General features: G+C 40.7%; 1 protein-coding gene across 3 annotated transcripts in view; it reads left to right on the top strand.

Annotated features, from left to right (window-relative positions):
- LOC132977771 (zinc finger protein 385A-like) overlaps positions 1-19,542 on the top strand; it is a 29,020-nt gene extending 9,478 nt beyond the window's left edge. For 2 of the 3 annotated variants that reach the window (XM_061042597.1, XM_061042598.1), the window contains exons 2-8: positions 6,008-6,153; positions 9,865-9,975; positions 15,807-15,981; positions 16,290-16,592; positions 17,108-17,295; positions 17,387-17,473; positions 17,611-19,542. In XM_061042597.1, the coding sequence (XP_060898580.1) occupies positions 6,008-6,153; positions 9,865-9,975; positions 15,807-15,981; positions 16,290-16,592; positions 17,108-17,295; positions 17,387-17,473; positions 17,611-17,838 (1,238 nt within the window). In that variant the 3' untranslated portion in view covers positions 17,839-19,542. Of the gene's footprint in view, positions 1-631; positions 840-6,007; positions 6,154-9,864; positions 9,976-15,806; positions 15,982-16,289; positions 16,593-17,107; positions 17,296-17,386; positions 17,474-17,610 lie in introns of all 3 variants that reach the window. The other variant, XM_061042599.1, reaches the window with a different exon arrangement.
- The last annotated feature ends 430 nt before the right edge of the window (positions 19,543-19,972 follow it).

The following is a 19,972-nucleotide window of genomic DNA, read 5'->3' as shown; positions in this document are numbered from 1 at the left end:
ATTGTTGGGCTTCTTAATGCCTCTTCAGAAACCAGTGGGTGATGTCACTGGAGCTATGTCCATGTTTTAAACAGTCTATGATTGGGACACTCGTGAAAAAACAAAATGATGTAATTCTTTTAATTGAATTTCCCAAAATGTTTTCACTTGAAGAAAAAGGCAGGTTCTAACATGGTGGATCCTTGTTGGAATAAACAAAGATTGCAAAAACAGTGAGTCAGTCAAACTTATGTAAAGTACACCTGTAGCAAAAAAATGCTGCACTATAACTCACAACCACACCAACTGAAGGCATCAGGCAAACAGAGTGGACCCCATATGACCCAAACTTCAAACTCCATGTATAAGGATTTGTCTGAATTCTTAAAACAAGACATGACATGCAGGCAACCTTCAGGGAGGCCGACAAAATAACCCAAAATTGTTCATGCGTGTATGACATTTTTCATGTGACAGGCAAAGGTTAACTCCTACAAACGTCTGAACCGTCTGGACTGTTTTCATTGCTCTGACAATGTAACCATGAGATTTTGAACACATGACCAGTACAGTGTGTCACATGCTGCAGTGAGTATAACTGCTTTCTTTAGTTAACAGATGGGTTTTTTTTTTTCTGTGCATTAACCTGCAGGTTAACATGGCTTTTTACCTCCTCTGGTCACCTTGGACTCACCTCAAAACATGCGGCTCCCTCCCCCTCCTCCATGCTTTCCTTCTTTTTCCACCTCATCTCCCCTCCTCAGCCAGACCTCTTTTCCTCGCTCAATCGACTTCAGCCACTCAGCCTCGCCTCCATTATTTCCTACCAAAGTCCTCATCTCTGGTTCCTCACTAACCAGGTCTTTTTTTTCTTTTTACCTCTTCATGATGTTTCATAATCCACCACTAAAGAGAGAGAAACAGAATTTTTCATGAGAAATTGTAAGTAAGGACAAGTTGAAACAAGCAATGTTCTACATTTGTTACATAGTGATTTTTAATTTTAATGAGAGCAGGGTTGAATCTGTTAGGGGAAACAAAAGTCATCATTAGTTACGAATACTGCATTCAATCAGATCTCAAGAGCACTGCATGAGCTAACACACATATACACACACACACCCATGCACATTTCCAGTGAAAGAGGGCTTCTGAGCATTCTCTAGGAGGTGGCATTTAAGTGTGGCCACTGGGGCGCAGAGCATCTATCATTAAAATAAAGTACGGGCTGAAATCAACTGTGTTCTCCTTCAGCAGCACTCAGCCCTCCTCTTCACCGTGTCCTTCCCTCACACTGCCCAGACCTCACTCGGACGAACAATAATCAGCAATGAGCCAATAAGTTACTCCTTTTCAACAATTCAGAGTACAAAGGTTTGTGTGTGCAGTGTTTTCTGTCGCCTGCTTAGGGTTGAAACAGCTGCCTTTGACTTGAGGCTAAGCCGAGCTGCAGTAAATTGGATTTCATGCTCAGTCCTTCACAGTAGCAGTATGCGACACTAAGACAGACCCCCCCACCCAAAGTTAATACTCTGTTTCTTCAAAGGTTTACATTACATTTACAGCACATGTATGAGAGATGATGTGAAAAAAATAATTTAAAGCATTTATACAGCTGTTCTTGTAGGTGGTTATTTTGTTATGTCACTTATTCTAAAAATGTGGGGGCTCAGCATTCCTGCCACAGAACAGCAAACAGAAGTCATAAAGCATTTTAAAAGATGGCAATCATTGACTTGGAAATTGTCATCTGTCAAAGAATATTGGATCAACTGTTTTTCACATTGTGTTGCAGAAAAGGGTAAACAACATAGTGGATCCAGTGGTTTTTTCGGGGTAGCATTGCAGTGTTGTCCCTTGTTGCTGCAGTGAAATTGGAGGGGGGTCAGGGGGTAGGCATGCTTATCTGCCACTGAGGCTTAATTCAGAGTCTTCTGTGTAGAGAAGCCCATGCAGATGCAGATGTGGGGCAGCTGTCATCAAATGCCGAGCTTGTCCTCTTCAGTGTGGGTCTGAAAGTCAAGATGCTTTTTTGACCGTTTATTTCCTCTTTTTTTCTGATAGAAAGCTGCAGAGCTTCTTCTATTCAGTCTTCATTCTGTCACCCATTCTCCTGGCCCCATCATGGAGCACTAAGATGGAGAAGGGGACCGAATACAGAGAGGCTCCAGCTACGTCACTGACATTCACATTACCTCTGAGATCATTAAACCTAAATTGGCTAAATGAATTGCCAATTTGAGAGGCCTTAGTCACAGCATATTGGTGTCGGCACGCCAATGTGTGCACACACTGAGACGACTAGATCCTGTCTCTAGATGTCTGTTTTTCTTTTGTCCCTTTAGCCTGTATCTCTTCATTGCTGTCCAACTACCTTTCCCTCCACATTTCATGCAAAAATTCAATAAGCTATTACACAGGCATTGATCTTTTTCTCACCCAAACATTTGCATTAGAAAAAAGGGCAGTGTGATGAGGGGCTGGGTGAGAGAGCGCTGTCTGTTCATTTTAGTGGGGAGAAAAAGCAATAGACGGAGCGACCTAGATTTATAGAGTTTGGCAGCACTTTAACACTTTAACGCTCCTCAGAATGCGTCCAATCAATGCGCTCCCTCCCTGCGTGGCTGCTGTCGAGGAGAAGTGGCGTTCACTTATCTGATGTCATTGTAAATCACTCAGGAGGAGGGTTAGCTCATAAGATGCTGCTGCTACACTTACACCATATCCAGCTGCTGTGGAATGGTGCAGAATATCACCCAACCACTAAATCCATCACTCTGTTAGTGTCTCCACAGTAAGCCCAGACTTATAAGAAACAGGACTTGCTCTGACCTTTAAATCTGCGTGGCGTAAAATGAGATGCAGACGAGGAGCGAATCAGGAATACACTTCACTAATCAATGAGGAAACACAATGATGATACCACTGAGCCAATCCATAAAGCTTAAGCGATAATTTCCCTCTATGTGCTTTAAGAACCACGTTTAATTACCTCAAAAACATTTTTCCACCTTGTATTTTAGATTGTGAAATAATAAGGATAAAAGTAGTCATCTTCTGTATTTTATATTAATGAAGTATATTAATGAACCACACACAAGTATCTAATTCCTCTGTGCCATTGAGGTCAATAAATGATCTTAAAATACACAGAAACACTTGGTCTGGATGTTGTGTTCCTCTCCTTGCGTGAACAGGGACAGTACAGTCTGAGTTTTGAGCGTAGACTTGATAAATATTGCATGTAGCAACTATGGCATCAACCATTAGTGTGTTGATGCCCCTTTTTGAAGCCTCCACTTTGGCATTTTGGCTGCCCCCATGTTGGTTCTCTGGAGCTCAAAGTGACCATACTTTTCAGCACAAGCGCTGGAGAGGAGAGAGGTGCAAATACCAAGTTATAACAGCTTAACAGTATGTGGCTCATTCATGAGCTGTTTGTATGAGCTAGTCAATCTTTGTGTTTCCCACAGAATGGGATGTTGTTTGTAGTGGAAACAGAACAGGATTGTCACAGCAACTACCACAGGTAATTATGCATATGTTTGACGTCAATATAATTCGACCTCAAAAAGGTTGATATAGAAAGAGAGAGGAGCTATAGAGACCAAACAGTGTTTTTGTTAACCAAACAGACTAAACATGCAAATGCTGCTACAGTTCTGTATTTGAATATTGTCACACTGAAGCCATTGTGGCTAAAAGTTTTCTACTTTCAGTTCTCATAATCCATGCTGTGACTCTCGACTCTACCAGGGATATTTTTTGCTTTAAATGTTGATTTTAGCACGGCTTTTGGTCAGAAACCGGAGGTTTTATGACTGTTTTACGAACCAGGTTTTTTATGAGAGAAACACCTGCGCTGCAATACGTGCCCAAGTTTATTTAGCGCACTCTCGGCGTGACAGCAGTGAAGCTGTCAGCTGCCCTTTCAGCTGTGACACACACAGGTGCTTTAGGACGATTGCAGCAGTTATTACAAATTGACCTCAAAATAATTACAGACAAAACATCAGTAAGCCAGGACAATGCTCTCTAGTTGAGAATAATGTTACTGTTTTTTTAAGGTAGTATTTTAACTGGCCTGAGCGGGCCAGTGGAACATGCAATCAGCTGGCCTGGACTCTGTTATTCATGCATAGGGGCCAGCGAGCCAGTTATAATGTTGTCCAGCTCTACAACATATTTGGGTTAGGTCTGTCCCTTTGATTTAATGTCTTCAAATCGTTTATCATTATTTAAGGCCAGTGCCAGATTGCTTTTCCTTTATTTTTTTTTACCAAAGCTCATCTCTCATTTACAATTGATCGCACTTTTGCCTTCATTGTATCTGGTGTTGAGCATGTGTGTATCAACTAAGACTAAGGTGTGTTATTATGGTTGTTTCTTCGTGCCACACAAACTTTGCTGTGGTTGCATTGGAGAGGTGATAATGGCGTCCATGTGAGCTGTGGCGTTCATGGCATGTCTGTAAGACATTTAAAGCATGACCTGCACATTATATCGAATTTCCCTCTCACCTCCCCTTTATTATGCAGCATACTGTATGCAAAATTAGCCAGACAAAAATGACAATAGCTACAGCTGAGCTTCAGCTGTCACAGCCTCACAAGGACTGACGCAGCCTGAAGAGGAATGCTAGAAGGAGTGACTTTCCCCTCCATCTATTTCTGATCCTGACAGCACATTCTTTGTGTCTCCCCTGCAGTCAGTGGACGAAGAATCCTTTCTGTTACCAAAATAGCTTCTTCTCTCCCTCATTTGCACAAGTGACCAGTTTTCTTTACAAATGTAACAAATTGGTAAGTAGTCACCACAAAGCAGCGGCAAAAAAGGATGATGATTGCGTATAATCTCAGAGGAAGATTATACAAATTCTCTCTGCGTAGCCAGATAGGGCCCCAAGCAGCCTGCTGGTGTACGCTACAGAAAAGAATAAGGGGAGAAAGAAAAGAGGATGAGGAGAGGCATGAACAAAACAGCTGGGAGGACTGGTACGGGGAGAAGTAGACTTGGGCGACAGTGGCAAGCAGACAGAATAAGGGACCATAAAATGGGGATAGAAAACTGCTTGGTGAGAGAGAGAGACAGAGGGAGAAATGGAGAAAAGGCTGATATCTGTGGCACCCCAGCTGCGAGGCTTAAGGAGCTTAGCCCTCCTGCCCATCACAGAAGACTCCTCAAGTGCAGGCATTCAGTGCTGCTGAGCTACGACTGAGAAAAAAAAAGTGAGCAAGAAAGGCAGAGAGTGTTGGGCTCAGTGTAAGGGAAAATTAAGCAGAAGATGAGGGTTTAGATTTTGAAACGGGGGATACAACTCATCTTATATCAGGTTCAGTTTTAGTGAAGCTTCATTTTGGGGAATACTTTGAGAACATTTGTTTTGTTGCAAAGAAATAACCAATAAAATGTCTGCACCATAATAAGCTGCAACAAGCAGTTTGGTCTCAGAAATATGTGGAAAGATAACATTCTCTTAACACTGCACGGTGTAGGGGTGGCACATTGTGTATGAAGATTTAACAGCCTGCATCACAGAAAGAATGACGATGGAAAGTCAACTAGCATCCCCTTTTGTAGTGGACACACAACTCTTTCAGAAAGTCAGTTGAGGCCGTGTAAGGAGTGAAAAAGTTTGCTTGGGGTAGTGAGCCGAAGTGTTGACTGCTCGTGATAAGAAGTCGCAGTCATTTCAAGAATTTATAAAAGGAAGGATGAGCCCTTACTAATTCACTTAGTTAGAGTAACCTTCTCAAAAAAACAACAACAAAACACGTATGTAATGGACTCCAGTACTGAGTTGCTCCAGCTACATGTAAGTTCGAACCTAGCCTAGCTGGAAGCCTCATATTGACATCATAACAGCATTGATCGTTTTATCTCACTTTTGGTGTACGTTGATTTCCAAAAATATTTCGTAAAATATACATTAAAATTTCTGAATAGACTTTTTCATCTGTTAACTGACAAACCATGTACAATGTCTTCATTTTGTGAGAATCTTATTTATCCTCCTCATCTTCCACAGGAAGTGTAAACCGACCGGGGCCGGTCCCTGCCTTCCTCAGGAGTCCCACTGTCATCCCATCCCCACTGGACATGAAGCACTTCCTCCAGTTCCCCCTGGAGTCGCCTCACTCAGCCGGCATCGGCCTCTTCCACAACTTTAACACTGTGAGTGCTTACCTGCTATATGAACAAAGCGTGTGCACATTTTCTTATCCTCTTGTTTCACACAATCGAAGACAGAGCTGAGATTCAGTCGTCATTCTGGAGCATTGCCTTCTGAGCGAAGACAAGGGATAAAGTGTTTAGGATTTGTACCTTTATAAGCCAAAATGATAGGCTCACAGCTGTTTACTTTTTATTCAGCAGAGTGAGTTTCAGCATAATTAAGAAAATGCCTGGTGGAGTGTTTTACTGCATTAAAATGAGTAACAGCTAATCAACTGTATAAGAGGCACAGGCTGTGTTCTCTACAGTCAGCATTTTCTATGGCTCCTTCTCATTTCCAGATTGGGTTTCATGTGAAGGTCAGTGTGGCGACAAGCAGAGATTCACATGCATCACACACACACACACACACACACACACACACACACACACACACACACACACACACACACACACACACACACACACACACACACACACACACACACACACACACACACCTTATAGTCATGCACTCAGACAAAATGATCTGTCCGCAGGTTAATGATTCATCCTGCTTCAGTAAGGACATTGAGTGTGGCCACTAACACCAGAACATTGTGGGTTGGGCAACATGCACTGAGAGGAAACAGAGAAAGGGAAATAGACAAATACATCTGGTTATTTTGTTTATACCGTAGTGTTCCTGCTTGGGACAAAACTTTTAGTGGGGTTGTGCGAGTTATCCAGAGAACCCAAATCAGGTCTGTCTCACCAGGATTACAGGTAGTTTCCGGCAATTAGGATTCTCAGGAGTATACAGCAGTCCTCACCTTTGTGAATAGAGACATGAGCTGCACACTGAGTCCTGTGCAGAGGGAGACAATGAGCCTGTCACTCTGAGGATTCGTAACAATCCAGAGGAAAATATTTTTTCAGTTGGTCAAATTATTAAAATAAATGTCATTAGTCTTTGCGTATATTTCAGAAAGTGATTGTACTCCTAAGTAGAATTCCTAAGATTTAATTATATTAAATAACGTTTGATATCTTTAAAGGTTTTCCTTTTAGAAAAAAAAAAATCAACTTAATTGGAATCTGTAAATGTGTCTCAGCCAGAGTAGGACTGGTGTCTCAGTTCCTCTCTAACCCGGTTAACAGCCTGAGGAGATTAGAACAATGTGCAGGGCAACATTGCTGAAATGATCATCACTTAATTTGCTTTGCATTGTTCCAGACGGCTTTCACTTGCATTTCATGTGTCTTGAGTATTTTTTTCCGCTTTGCTTTAAATAACAAAGCCTGGATTACAAGATAAAAGATTAAACCACTGATGTTATATTTCTAATCTCGTATTTGTTTTCGTTTTTTTTTTGAGGCAGCTTTGAAAGTGAAAGCCCAAGAAGGTTGAACTCATTTCATAGTCGACTTTTTAGGTGTTACCAAATCAACCTAGACTGAAAAATTGGAGATTATCACTTCAAAATGGTTAAATACATGCATCCATCTTTTCCCTACCTTTCATTTTGGTTGACAGGTCACCACCCCAAAGAAAGGCACTCACTTTAATCATAGAATTCACGTCATTGCTGTGCGATCGTTTTATTTTACCAAAACATGAATGTCTTTACCGCGTTTCACTGTCCTGTACAGCCAATTAAGACATTTCTGGAATGGCGGTACGTTTTACAATTGTCATTGTGTTGGCAGCCTACATCCAGCGTGAAATTTTGCTTAAGCTAACCCTTTGTTGACGTCATTTTCAGACGCAGACCCAGCGCTCTGATGTTAGATTACAAGATAAACAAACAGGGACGTCCATCACATAGAGAGAACTGTATAACTGTTGTAATCTAATTTCTTTTCATGCGAGTCCTACACTTTTTTTTTGAATGAAAATAAATAGCACATTTATGTGATTCAATTCAGCCAATGATGCAGCACGCATTAAGCTTTCACCTTATTACACTTCCTCTCAGCCAGAGATTACAAGTTTTTGCTAGTTTGGCATCAGCAGGGTGTAAACTGAAATCAACATGGTGATGATAGAATCCAATAAGGTATGGGGGTGGGGGGTTTGTTTTTGATAACACTTTTGGAAAAAGTAATTTGAAGGTGTTCCAGGTCCTCAGATGAAAATCACAAAACCAAAGAGGTCAATTGGAGACGTGGGCGGCAGTAGCTTAGTCTGTAGGGATTTGGTCTGGGAACCGAATGGTCACAGGTTCAAGTCCCAATGCAGACCAAATCTGGAAGTTGGTCTGGTAGCTGGAGAGGTGCCAGATCACTTCCTGAGCACTGCCGAGGTACCCTTGAGCAAGGCACTGACCCCCCCCACCCCCACCACCATCAGCTCAGGAGCGTCCACTGTGCAGCTCCCTCACTCTGGCGTCTCTTCATTAGTGCATGTCCATAGGATCCTGTTTGTGCATGTGTGTATTTCAGCCTATGTGTGTGTTGCATGACTTACAAAGTATAAAAGCAGAATTTTCCCCTTGAGGGGATCAATAAAGTAGATCTTAATTTTAATCTGAATAAGAAAGAAGGGCAGAAAAAGCAGTCTATAAATATGTCTAACATTGAATTCAGACAGGGTTTAGGTTTTCAGACCAATCAAACCATTTCCCTCTGGTGCTTGCGAGTGTAAACAGTCTCTCTTTTGGCAGCGTACATTTACGCTCTAAGCAGGAGATGAGAGGCTGAGTATAACCGCGGTGTGCTTTTTTTTTTTTTGCTACTTAATAAGGACAACCCCGAGAACAGCGGTTCTTGAACCCCGCTAGTAGTTCAGAAAGCTCACGAGTCCATTTGAGTCATTTCAAAACGAGTTACTAAACATTTCACGAGGTGACACAATAAAGCTTGGCTGGTATATTTCAGAATTCGATTTGACATTTTATTAAGATTTTGCACATTCTTCATTTATTTCCTCATGTTTTGACAAATTGTAAATTATCCTTATTCTTTTTCATAAAATGTTGTTATCCTATTGTGCAAGTCATCACATAAGACAAACACTGGGGTGCATATTTCTAATGAGAATGATTTTACTTTTGTTTAGATAAAATAATTCACCTATTCACCTATTTTTCATTGTACATTAAATTAACTTCATTTAGCAGAAATATAATCCTCCATCCTTCTGTGTAATTTTACTGTATTTTAATTTAAATATTTTTATGAATTATAATAACTCCGTGTTGTCTTTATCACCAATGTTAAAAGACTTTCCTTCTAGATAAATTGGGATGTTTTTCTTGCAACAAGCAACTACTTGTCCCACAGCAATCAGTTGAATTCTATCTATACCTTTTTTCTCTCATTAATGTGCACCACAGGAAACATGACTGCAAACGTGTAATGTTTGAAGTATTTCTCTGCTATGGTGAAAAGCAGAGATTTTGTAGCACACGAACAAAGTACATATTTTTTCAGACAGGGAGTCTGTAATTAGGCCCTTCCAACCCCAGCATGAATTAAAGTGTTTGAACGGCACCCAAGAACTCAGGCGCAGACAGCAGCACCAGCTGCTACGGAGAAAACACACCCCCCCATGTCCACATCAATCAACGTTCCCTCTTTAATTCACTCTTTTCCATTCTTTTTATCTTTAAAGAAAGACAAAAATGCCGTTCACCTGCACTGTGGTTAGGTGAAACAGTGACACTTCCCTCTGAACTCTTCCTGATTGCAGAACTGTTGATATGACCTCTGGACTGTCCCTCTCCTCAGATGGACCCTGTCCAGAAGGCTGTGATGACGCACACGTTTGGGCCACCTCTGGTGAAGACAAAGCGGCCAATCATTTCCTGCAACGTCTGTCAGATACGTTTCAACTCAGAGGTATGACACCTTGAATCAAGATTCAAGATTTTATTTGACACATGCATATATGCATCTGACGCATATATGCATAAAATATATATAAAAAATGAGTAAAGTGAGATGTGTGTGTGTGTGTGTGTGTGTGTGTGTGTGTGTGCATCTTGTATGTGTTCCAGCTCCAGTGTGTTATGTTGATGAGGTGCTACAGTATGTTTTGACCAGAGGAGGGCAGAGTTAACAGTCCTCTTCCCGTGTCTCTCTGGTTGTGTCAAGTTATATTTTCTGCCTTTATTAGATAGTGTTGGAAAGAGACAGGAAAGGTTGGGAGGAGAGCGGGGGTTGACATGCAGCAATCCCACGGTCCTTGTAAAGATGAACTATAGCCTCTGTACATGAGGGCACCACATAACTGGTAGGCTAGCCAAACCCCCACGGTCTGGATTTTTCACTATGCCAAAGAAATGTGCATGTGACAGTAGTGCGTAGTGATACCTGACATTTTAACAACAGTTGGTCCTGGAACAGCTACGACTTTTTTGAGGGGAACAACACTCACTAACCCCTTGCACACATTCCCTTATAAAAAATAATTACATTTTTATTTTTTAAAATGCTCTAGGTAAATTTGTTAGATTGCTATTTGAAAATTGCTAAATAGATTTATGTCAAATATATAAGGCTTTTTCCCCTTTCCTAATTTTAATCAATTTTTTTTATTATGTACCCACTGTGAAATACTCATCCATTAACTGAAATCACTTCACTGTGATTCAAATTTACAGTTTTATACCTTAGTGACCACTATGCCATGTCACTTCAAGGTGTCAGTTAGGGTCAGAAATGAACAACTGCTAAGCGCCAAATGTGGGAGGATTTTGTGTTTGGCAAGTACATTTCAGAGGGCTATCCACCACACGGCAGGTAAATGTTTGCACAGTAATAGTATTTTACAAAAAATAAGCTGAATTTTCAGCGAGTTGCTGTAGCTGTAGCCTCTCTCTCCTGCTCCTCTGCTGTCAACATGTCTGAGCGTCCGAAGCGTGCTGACACACCCGAACATACACTGACACACACACACCCACACACGCACACACACACACACACACACACACAGACACACACACACACACACACACACACACAGAGGAACGCCAGCCGCCACGTGCACCTGTTTACTTCTAGTGCAACGGAACACAGTCCGTGATCTACTCGGACAGTCTTTATGGCTGTGAACACGTGTTCCGGTCAAACTTGTTTTTGTAGATTAAAGCAAATGTATTACTCGCAGGTGGATTTTAATTTAGAGTTTGTAAAGTTGTAAGATGGTAGCAGGGGTGGCCTGGGTACTACTACTGTTTAAAAAAAGAATCTACATTTTTTTAAATCTACCCGCCATCTTGGCCAGTTAGTCAAAAGGTTATTTTTGGACCCCAGTGTTGTACATAAAGCTGGAGGTAGTTTCATTAAAAAAATGAATAAGGAGCTGTTTTTCTATCAACACTCCTGAGTTGTAACAGTAACTAATGACAGATTTACTAGCTGAGGTGGAGCACAACGAAAAGTCCAACATTCATAGAGAACACTAGAAAAGAAATCATGACCCAAACAGCTGGCTGGTTTCAGAGTTCATTGGTGATTGAATGTACAGCTGAGCAGGTGAGATCTTGCTTCACAGTTTCTCAGCTCCATTTTTAGCCCACCAAGGAAGGAGAGAAGGGGAAAGAGGGCAGAGAAAAACCCTGTTTGCATATTTAATAACGTGACAGTCCAGTATTATTTTCTATGCCCCTTCATAGTATCAAAGTCAGCGTGTATCAGAAAACGGAAAGACAGCAAGCATTTTTTTAAACATTTTTTTAGAATCATTGTTTTGTTCAAGACTACAGATACTTAGTTAGGATAGGTGAAGCTTTGAAAACACATTTTAGGTGCTTTGAGAGATCATCTGAGATTAACAAGCCGTTATTAAGTCCACTTGTGAGGTTTTTAATCGATGAGTGTGAAACATGTGAGGGTTAAACACAGCTAACATGAGCTTGCCCCTTACAGCTGATTATGCACATTTTCTGCATCTCACTGTTGACAGACGGTGCTACTCCAACATGGATCAGAGGGACTGAAATAAAAGAGGCCAGAAGTGATGAAACTCTATAGGAATGATTTGAGTGCCCGCATTAAAGAGGCAGTAGTGTTAACTAAGGCTGAAAAGTAAATAACTCATAATGTGGACATCCAAAACCAAGCTCCTTGATGACATGATTGATGTGTTAAGAGTCTGGTACTAGGCCTTTTACAGTGTTTGTTTTTGAGTGTGGGGTTAAATTTCTTTAAGGCCTGTCTCTCTTTGGGGAGCACATTGCCTGGTTGACCCTCAGATGGATGACACACAATTATGATCAATCTGTTGGTCCATTCCTGTTACAAAAAATAAATATCCTTAGCCACATGACTGGGCATCTTGATCACATTTGAGTGATGTGTATTTATCCATTTTGAATTGGCTTTTTTGCGGACACAAGTAATGATGCATATGACTAAGACTGTAACCTCTAACCTATACATGAGTAGAAATCCAACAAAAGTCTGACATTCAAGCGAAGCTAAAAATATAAGTGCATTCCAATGAAAGAGTGCTTAATACTTGCACTCTAAATGCAGTCGTGTGTAAAGGACACAGGCAGGGAGGGAGACATCTGAAACTCATGTAACACTGCCCTGTTCTCTCTGTGAGGGGCCACTTAATTATATCTCCCTCACCCACTGCACCTATTTACTCCAGTAAGTTCCCATGTGCATCATAACATAGTGTAGATATGTATGTACATGTATGAAAACTTCAGGTTATGTTACTGTGTTTAAATAGTAGTAAGACTGCTATGCAGTCAGATCTCTAATCCTGAGCTATCTGTTTGTCCTGCCTGCTGTTTTACTTTGAGTCACACTGCGAATCTGCTCTGCCGCAGCTCTATAGCTTTGTCCACAGTAACCTGATCAACTGGGAGCTTAAATCACGCTGGACATTCTTTAATAATGAAAGAATACTCTGCTTACAGGACATAACTTGGCTTACTTTAGCTGTCTGAATGCACCACAGGTCCAAAGAAGACAGTCATTATTTTTCATTAAAGCCTGACAGATGTATTGGGTATCAGTGTATATTTTACAAATATGCTACTGATATTAATACTTTTTTTTAACACATACAATGTAGAAAAAGGGCCTAAGCTAGTTTAAATTGATGTCATGAAGATGACGACCATCAGACGCAGGTTTTAATTACATTGTTTACAATACTCAACACTGCAGCAGATATAGTGGGGAATCACAGCTCATTAAACAGCATCACAGTTGATAGCTGATATTTGATAAAAAGGTCACTTGTTCTTCAATATAGTTGTTTGAGGAAGCAACCTTCTGCTTATCCTTGCATATTCATATTTGTGCACAATCCTCAAAGGTCTTTTCCATTCCCAGGTCTATTCCATTCAGCTTTTATAACTTCACAAGTATCTTATTAATATACCAACTTGTGTGTTCCTGTTTTTGTCTGGGGGAGGCTGGTGTTACATGTGAGTTCCTGAGTAATACTCAAATACAGAGGTTTATAGTTGAAAAAATGGTTTTGGGGTTTAGTTACTCTTTAAGCAACATGACACACTGTTTGGTAGTGGGCCTTCAGGCAGGTGTTTCACACTGCTACTACTCTGTAGCAACACATGTTGTAATTGTAACATTGCATTTCATTCAGACCACAGAGGACTGATTAGCCTGCCAGCCTTTAGCTTGGCTTTGCTGCAAGGCTGACGTCACACCATGCTGCATTAGCCATCATCACCACTGCAGTACTGTGTACTTCTCTTCTTCTCTTTTTGTTTTTCACACCAAACCTCTGTTCATTCATATCTCCTATCTGCTCAGCACGTCAGTTTGCTAACCGATTTCCTTGTCAGTATTCATGTTTCTTCATGCTTCTCCCTCTGCAGGGTGCACTGTATCATCTATCCCCCTCTCCTTCTCTCCAGCTTCTTCCCACCCCCTCTTCCTGTCGCCGCTGCCAGTACCCTGTACAGTAGATTTGGCTGCTAGACCCGCTCTCTCTCTGCTTTCTGTGCCTTTGTCGCTTTATAGATAAAACATCAAAGCACATCCTGCTTAGAGAGAAAAGGGATTTCAGGGACTTTCACTTGCTCTCATTTTCTCCCTCTTTAATCCCATCTCTGCTTCTTCATTCATCTTAATCCCCCTTTTCCATAGGCTCTCTTGTCGCCTCTCTCAGTCCATTTCACTTTCTAAACAGGACATCATTTATTTATATTATCATTATTCGCTTCTCAACACCAAAGATCTGATACCTTGATCTATTTTACACCCTATTGTCCTCTGCATCTCACCCCCACCTTCGAGGCTGTCAATTCTTTTTATACTTGATGTCACAACTTAATCAGTTTCTTAAGGCCTGACACTGAAGGTCACAAGGAGAGTGGAAGTGATAGAAATTAAGTAAAAAGTAAAACAAATCAAGAAAGGGGAAGAAAAATAAGAATGACTGTGTTAAGTGCAAAAAGAAGAAGAGGAATGAAGTATTTTTGCCTTTCAGAAAGGTTAAGGTCTTCCTCTCCTTGTCAGATTGCAGGGGTCTCAGTAGCAGCAGTCAGTGGAGTTGTGTTACACTGGCAGAGCTATATCTGCTTTTCTGTCAACACCAATCAGGATGGGGGCTATATGGGTAGCTATCATGGGCAGCTAATGCCTAGGGCTTACACAGGCTTCCAGAACACGTCCCAGTGGTCCACTTGCTTCAGTGCAAGTCCCACCCTTCAGAGCCCCAGAACATTTAGGCCTTTATGAAGGTCCCTCAACCTTTTATTGACATAATGAATCCTGTCTAATCCCAGCAGGCCCTGGCTTGTGCACACACATGCATTTACAGTCACACATAACAGTGTGACAAGTCTGTATTAGTGAGAAGCTTAGAGGAACTATATTTTTGTCCTAACATATCACTCCGTCCTTTGATTTCATCTGATGAGGGCATTTGGGTTTGAAGGGTAAGGTTAGTTTCTTCGATCAGTATATCTGTGACATATCCTATATATATTTATATATTACTTTTTTTTAATCCATCTTTATTTCATTGTTATTTTATTACATTCCTTTTGTTGTGCATTAGTCTCTTAATGATTTTTCAAACTACCTTTTCATCAATCACTTTTTTCTGCACTTTTGTAAAGCCCTTTGAACTGCAATTGAATTTGTCTGAAAAGTGCTATATAAATAAAGTTGGATTGATTATCTCTATATTGGCCTTGTGATAAATGGTCTAGAAAACAACATTAGATGTTTTTAAACTACTTTTTGTAATAGCTGTAATCGCTAATATGACTGCACTTTTGACAGCATAAACAATCATGTTATCACACAATGCAGAGCCATTTAATTATTGAGTAAATCCCACCACTCATTAATCATCATCAGCACAGCAGGCCTGTTCAGTGATTTCACCAGAAGTAAAGATGAAAACATTGTGAAGGCTAATCTTCCCTAACAGCCTCTTGAGCACATCAGACCCACAAACCATCAACTTCACAACCATTTAGTGAAATGCTTTGAAAACCCAGTGCGCCAGAAAATGTTTTAAACTATTTCCAGTACTTACTGGAGTAACCCATCACAGACTGACATCAACTAATTCTCACTTAGCTGAACTGGAAGTCTTTAGAGCTCTTGTAGGTGTCGGCATGTACAAATACACAAGTAAAACTGTAGGACAAGACATATCTCTTATGTCTTTACTGTGTACATCTAATGAGTCTATTGTTAACCTCCACGTCTTTTTTTCCCCCTGACAGAGCCAGGCAGAGGCCCACTATAAGGGCAACCGCCATGCTCGCAGGGTGAAGGGGATAGAGACATCAAAGACAGCTCGCCCCCAAGATGGCGACAAGCAGCACCCTCCACCTTCTGCTTCTCCCTCCCCAATAGGCCCCTCACCATCCAGCCCAGAGCCTGATCCTAATAAGCAGGGTGAGCACTTTGGACTTATGTTGCACACACATTAAGAAATCCCCAGAGATACACAACCAAGCTGTTATGTGTGGGCTTAAAAAAGAAGAGTGTCCCGATGTCTATTAAGTTACTTTTATTTCATGATTAAATTGTTTCAAATATCTAAAGTAAGTTTTCTGTATCCAATCAAAGCACTATACCTGACAAACAAAACATTATGTCCATCATTTGACATCATCGCCTGTATGATCAGGGCAGAAGAATAAATGTTAAGGTTGATTCTTTACAATTCTTCACTAACTTGATCAACGTTGTGCTCTTTACAGATGACACCCAATCCTGTTCCAACCTTAACAAGCCACCTTTGACCCCTGGCCAACTTCCAACACCCACACTGAGCTCTACAGATGCAGAGTGTCCCCTCTTGCCTTCGGTCAGCATGCCCTTGTCATCCTCTCCCTCACCCTCTGCTATTGATCCAGCAGCGTCTGGTCTTCCTGACATCCCGTCACCAGCACCCAGCTCTATGTCAGGGGAGTCAGAGGAAGAGAAAGCCAAGAAGCTTCTTTACTGTTCCTTGTGCAAAGTAGCTGTTAATTCCCTCTCACAACTGGAGGCACACAACAAAGGTAATTCTAATAAAGCTTTGTCAGTCTTAAGAACATCAATCTACAAAGTATGCATGGTGTTAAGAGAAGAAAAGCTTAACAAACAACATTATTATGCTCGAGTCACTCTTTAAAGCAACTTCCCTTAGATTGGCTCTTTAGAAGCACTTCTCCACATTTCTGCCACAGGACGTAAAAACTAAAGCAGGCACATTAGTGCCACTTAGTGGTAAGAATAGCAGGTTGAAAACTACAGGGTTTGACTTGGTTTTGATAGGTGCTACAACCTTCATCATTGCCCTGCCACCTACATAAGATATTGTCACACTCACTTAATAAAATAACAGGAATATACTCCCATCTCAATGTTTTCTATAAGGGCCAAGGATTACTCATGATAATAAAAACAGGAACTTTTCAAACATAATCTCTCCAAAGATAAAATTCAGTACTTTGTCTTTAGTATGCAACAATTATACACAATAATATGGCCTTGATTGCAACCAAAGATGAGACCTTTCTTTTATTGTTTCCAGGTACCAAACACAAAACCATTCTGGAGGCTCGGAGTGGACTGGGGCCCATTAAGGCATACCCGCGTCTTGGTCCCAAACCCAGCCCAGAGCAGGGAGGGGAGTTGTCCTCTGACCCGAACACTCAGGAACGTACCTTCCACTGTGAGATCTGCAACGTCAGAGTCAACTCAGAGCTGCAGCTCAAACAGGTGAGAAACCCACATAGGAACAAATATCCTGACAAGGGTACACTAGCAACCTCAAATATTCAACTCTGACCTTCCTTATTTTATGTTTCAGCATATATCTAGTAGGAGACATCGAGATGGAGTTGCAGGGAAACCTAATCCTCTTCTCAGTCGGCACAAGAAGCGCACAGACTTTATGGTAGAGACTCAGTTTGTCCTTCTCCCAGTCTTATTCCATTTTTCTCAATTTTCTAAAATCATTATGATTAAGCTTTAAGGAACAATTTGAATGCTTCAATACTGATAACATTTAAATGTCACTTGACTTTCTCAAAGGAACTCCAAAAAACTCTGGGGGCAGGACTTTTACCAAGTCCTCTGGCTGTTGCTGCAGCAATGGCAGCCGCAGCATCCTCCAATCAGATGGCACTACGTCCTCCTGGCCCATCCTCCCACCCTCATCCCCATCACCACCTCCTGCAGGGAACACCTCTCAGCCTGCTGAGGCCGGCTCCAGGTCCAATTCGCACCACACATGGGCCAATCCTCTTTACTCCTTACTGATGCAATGGATGAGGAACAATCACGAAGAAGCACACTGTGAAGTGGTGGCCTGCAACTGTTTGCCAAGAAGAGCTCAGCTGGTATTGTTTCAGCAGTAGACACAACTGTGGCTCTTTATGTGCAAACTGCGGTTACAGACCACCTCTGTTACTATGAAAAAGAACAGTCACCTTACAAAGCTCAGATATTTCAGAGACCTAATGTGTCCATCCTCCCAGTTCCCTTCATCACTCTAGCTACCTGCCAATCAACAAGCAGACTCTGCAGATAGTAAAAAAACAAACAAAAATGTTTTGATCAAGCATGGACTTCTTTGAGCATGCTCGAATCTGAAACTGACTTTATCTAACATATGATCCACCGTCTTTGAATCAAAACCCTACCTCTCTTGTGTTTTCAATGTTCGCCTCCGCAAGGATTTATGACATATCCAAACAGCATTAAACATGCCTGCTGGGGGAGAAATAGTAACTGCCACAGATGTTAGCTGGTATCATACAGTAGCTGTCACATAGCGTGGATAGAACCACTGTTAGGTCCTGTTTTTTGTAGCTTATAAAGAGAAAAAGACACAGATATTTTGGGCAATGTTTCTGCAGTTGGCAAACATTTCTCTGTTTTGTATGTCTACATTATCACAAAATGCATACATGGTCTATATTAACCACTGCGGGGCAATAACTGGCAAATAAAGAGGAAAATTAGTGTAGAAGTAACATGACGTCTTAAATCTGTAGTGATAAGTACTTCAACCATGTCTATGGGTTGGCAAAGTTGAACAGAAGTAATTTATTGGTGCACTATGAAACAATCAGGGTTTCTTTCAAATATGTGTGTAAAATGTTGTTAGATTGGACAAAATAGTTTACGAACGAGGGTGAGAACTAAATTAGTTTGTGTAAAGCAGGTCCAGATGTAACAATCCCCACTTAAATAAATGATTTCCCAGTTTTGTCCCTTGGTAGCTAACAACTGGGCAATGGTCTTTGCATAAAAAAAAATAACTAAGCACATATGTAAAAGTCTGGGGTGCAAAGTGTAAACAGGTTCAATATATTTAAAGTGACCATCTATGGTTTTTGTATCTGTTACGTGCAAAACTGAAAGGTTTCAGTGTCTTAATAAGTTCACTGTGAACACAGCGGAATAATGTTGGCGTGAGGACGATAGAAGCAGGTATTTGCATTTCCTGCACATTTGATTATGCAGACCATATTTTTTATCACAACCCATACAAGGTTTCAGGAAACAGTGGGATGAAAGACACCAGCATTATGTTACAGAAGGAAAAGAAGAGGACCACATGATGAGGTGAGTGGCTGGATGCAAAAAAAACAACAACACACTCTTTGTGTTAGTGTTATAGGACTGTAATGGGATAAAACAAGTATTTAGGTTGTCTGCTCTGCCTTGTGTGCTTCCTACATGACCCTGAACTATCCCAGTGAAAACTCTTATGATGGCTTGTACCACATTAGAAGGAAGCTTTAGGAAACCGAAACTGTAGCAATACTTAAAGCACTCCTGCTAACTATTCCTGTTCAATGCAATAAAAGAAAATGTCTTCAAATGTATGAATTGTTATGTAGGGGAAGTGTCTTGAATCATTATTGTAAATGTAGATTATTAAAAAAATTAGAGAAGGAACATGTTGGGCTCTTAATTGTTAAATAAAAATAAAAATATATAAAAAAAATAAACTGAGTTTATGGTTGTAAGCAATGTTGTTTGTATTTTTTGCACATTTTTAAATGTCATTTGATATAACTACAAGAATTGATTACAACAGAATTTGGTTGTACCAGTAGATTATTTATTTTATCATGTGAACAAATGGCATGCACAACTTGAGCAATGTTAAAAATATTTCAGATCAGGGTTTTGACTTACAGGACATTCCTAAAGTTAATAAGTAACTATATAGCACATCCATGATTTGGCTTTCAAATTATTCATGATCATATTACGTTCATGGAGTTTCACAGGTTAGTGCAGTTTGCAAAAACCTATTATTAGATGACAATTTGTTTAAACTTTAAACCTCCTTTAATTTTACATGAGGTTAACTTTGTTAAAATAGAATATTTAACCCTGCAGAAAAAGGACAGCAGATAGAGTCAGAAATCACAGTAGA

Source organism: Labrus mixtus, chromosome 7 (assembly GCF_963584025.1).
Source record: "Labrus mixtus chromosome 7, fLabMix1.1, whole genome shotgun sequence".
NCBI classification, from domain to species: domain Eukaryota; kingdom Metazoa; phylum Chordata; class Actinopteri; order Labriformes; family Labridae; genus Labrus; species Labrus mixtus.
The sequence above is the reverse complement of the archived record's forward strand: the minus strand, read 5'-3'. Positions and strand labels throughout refer to the sequence as shown.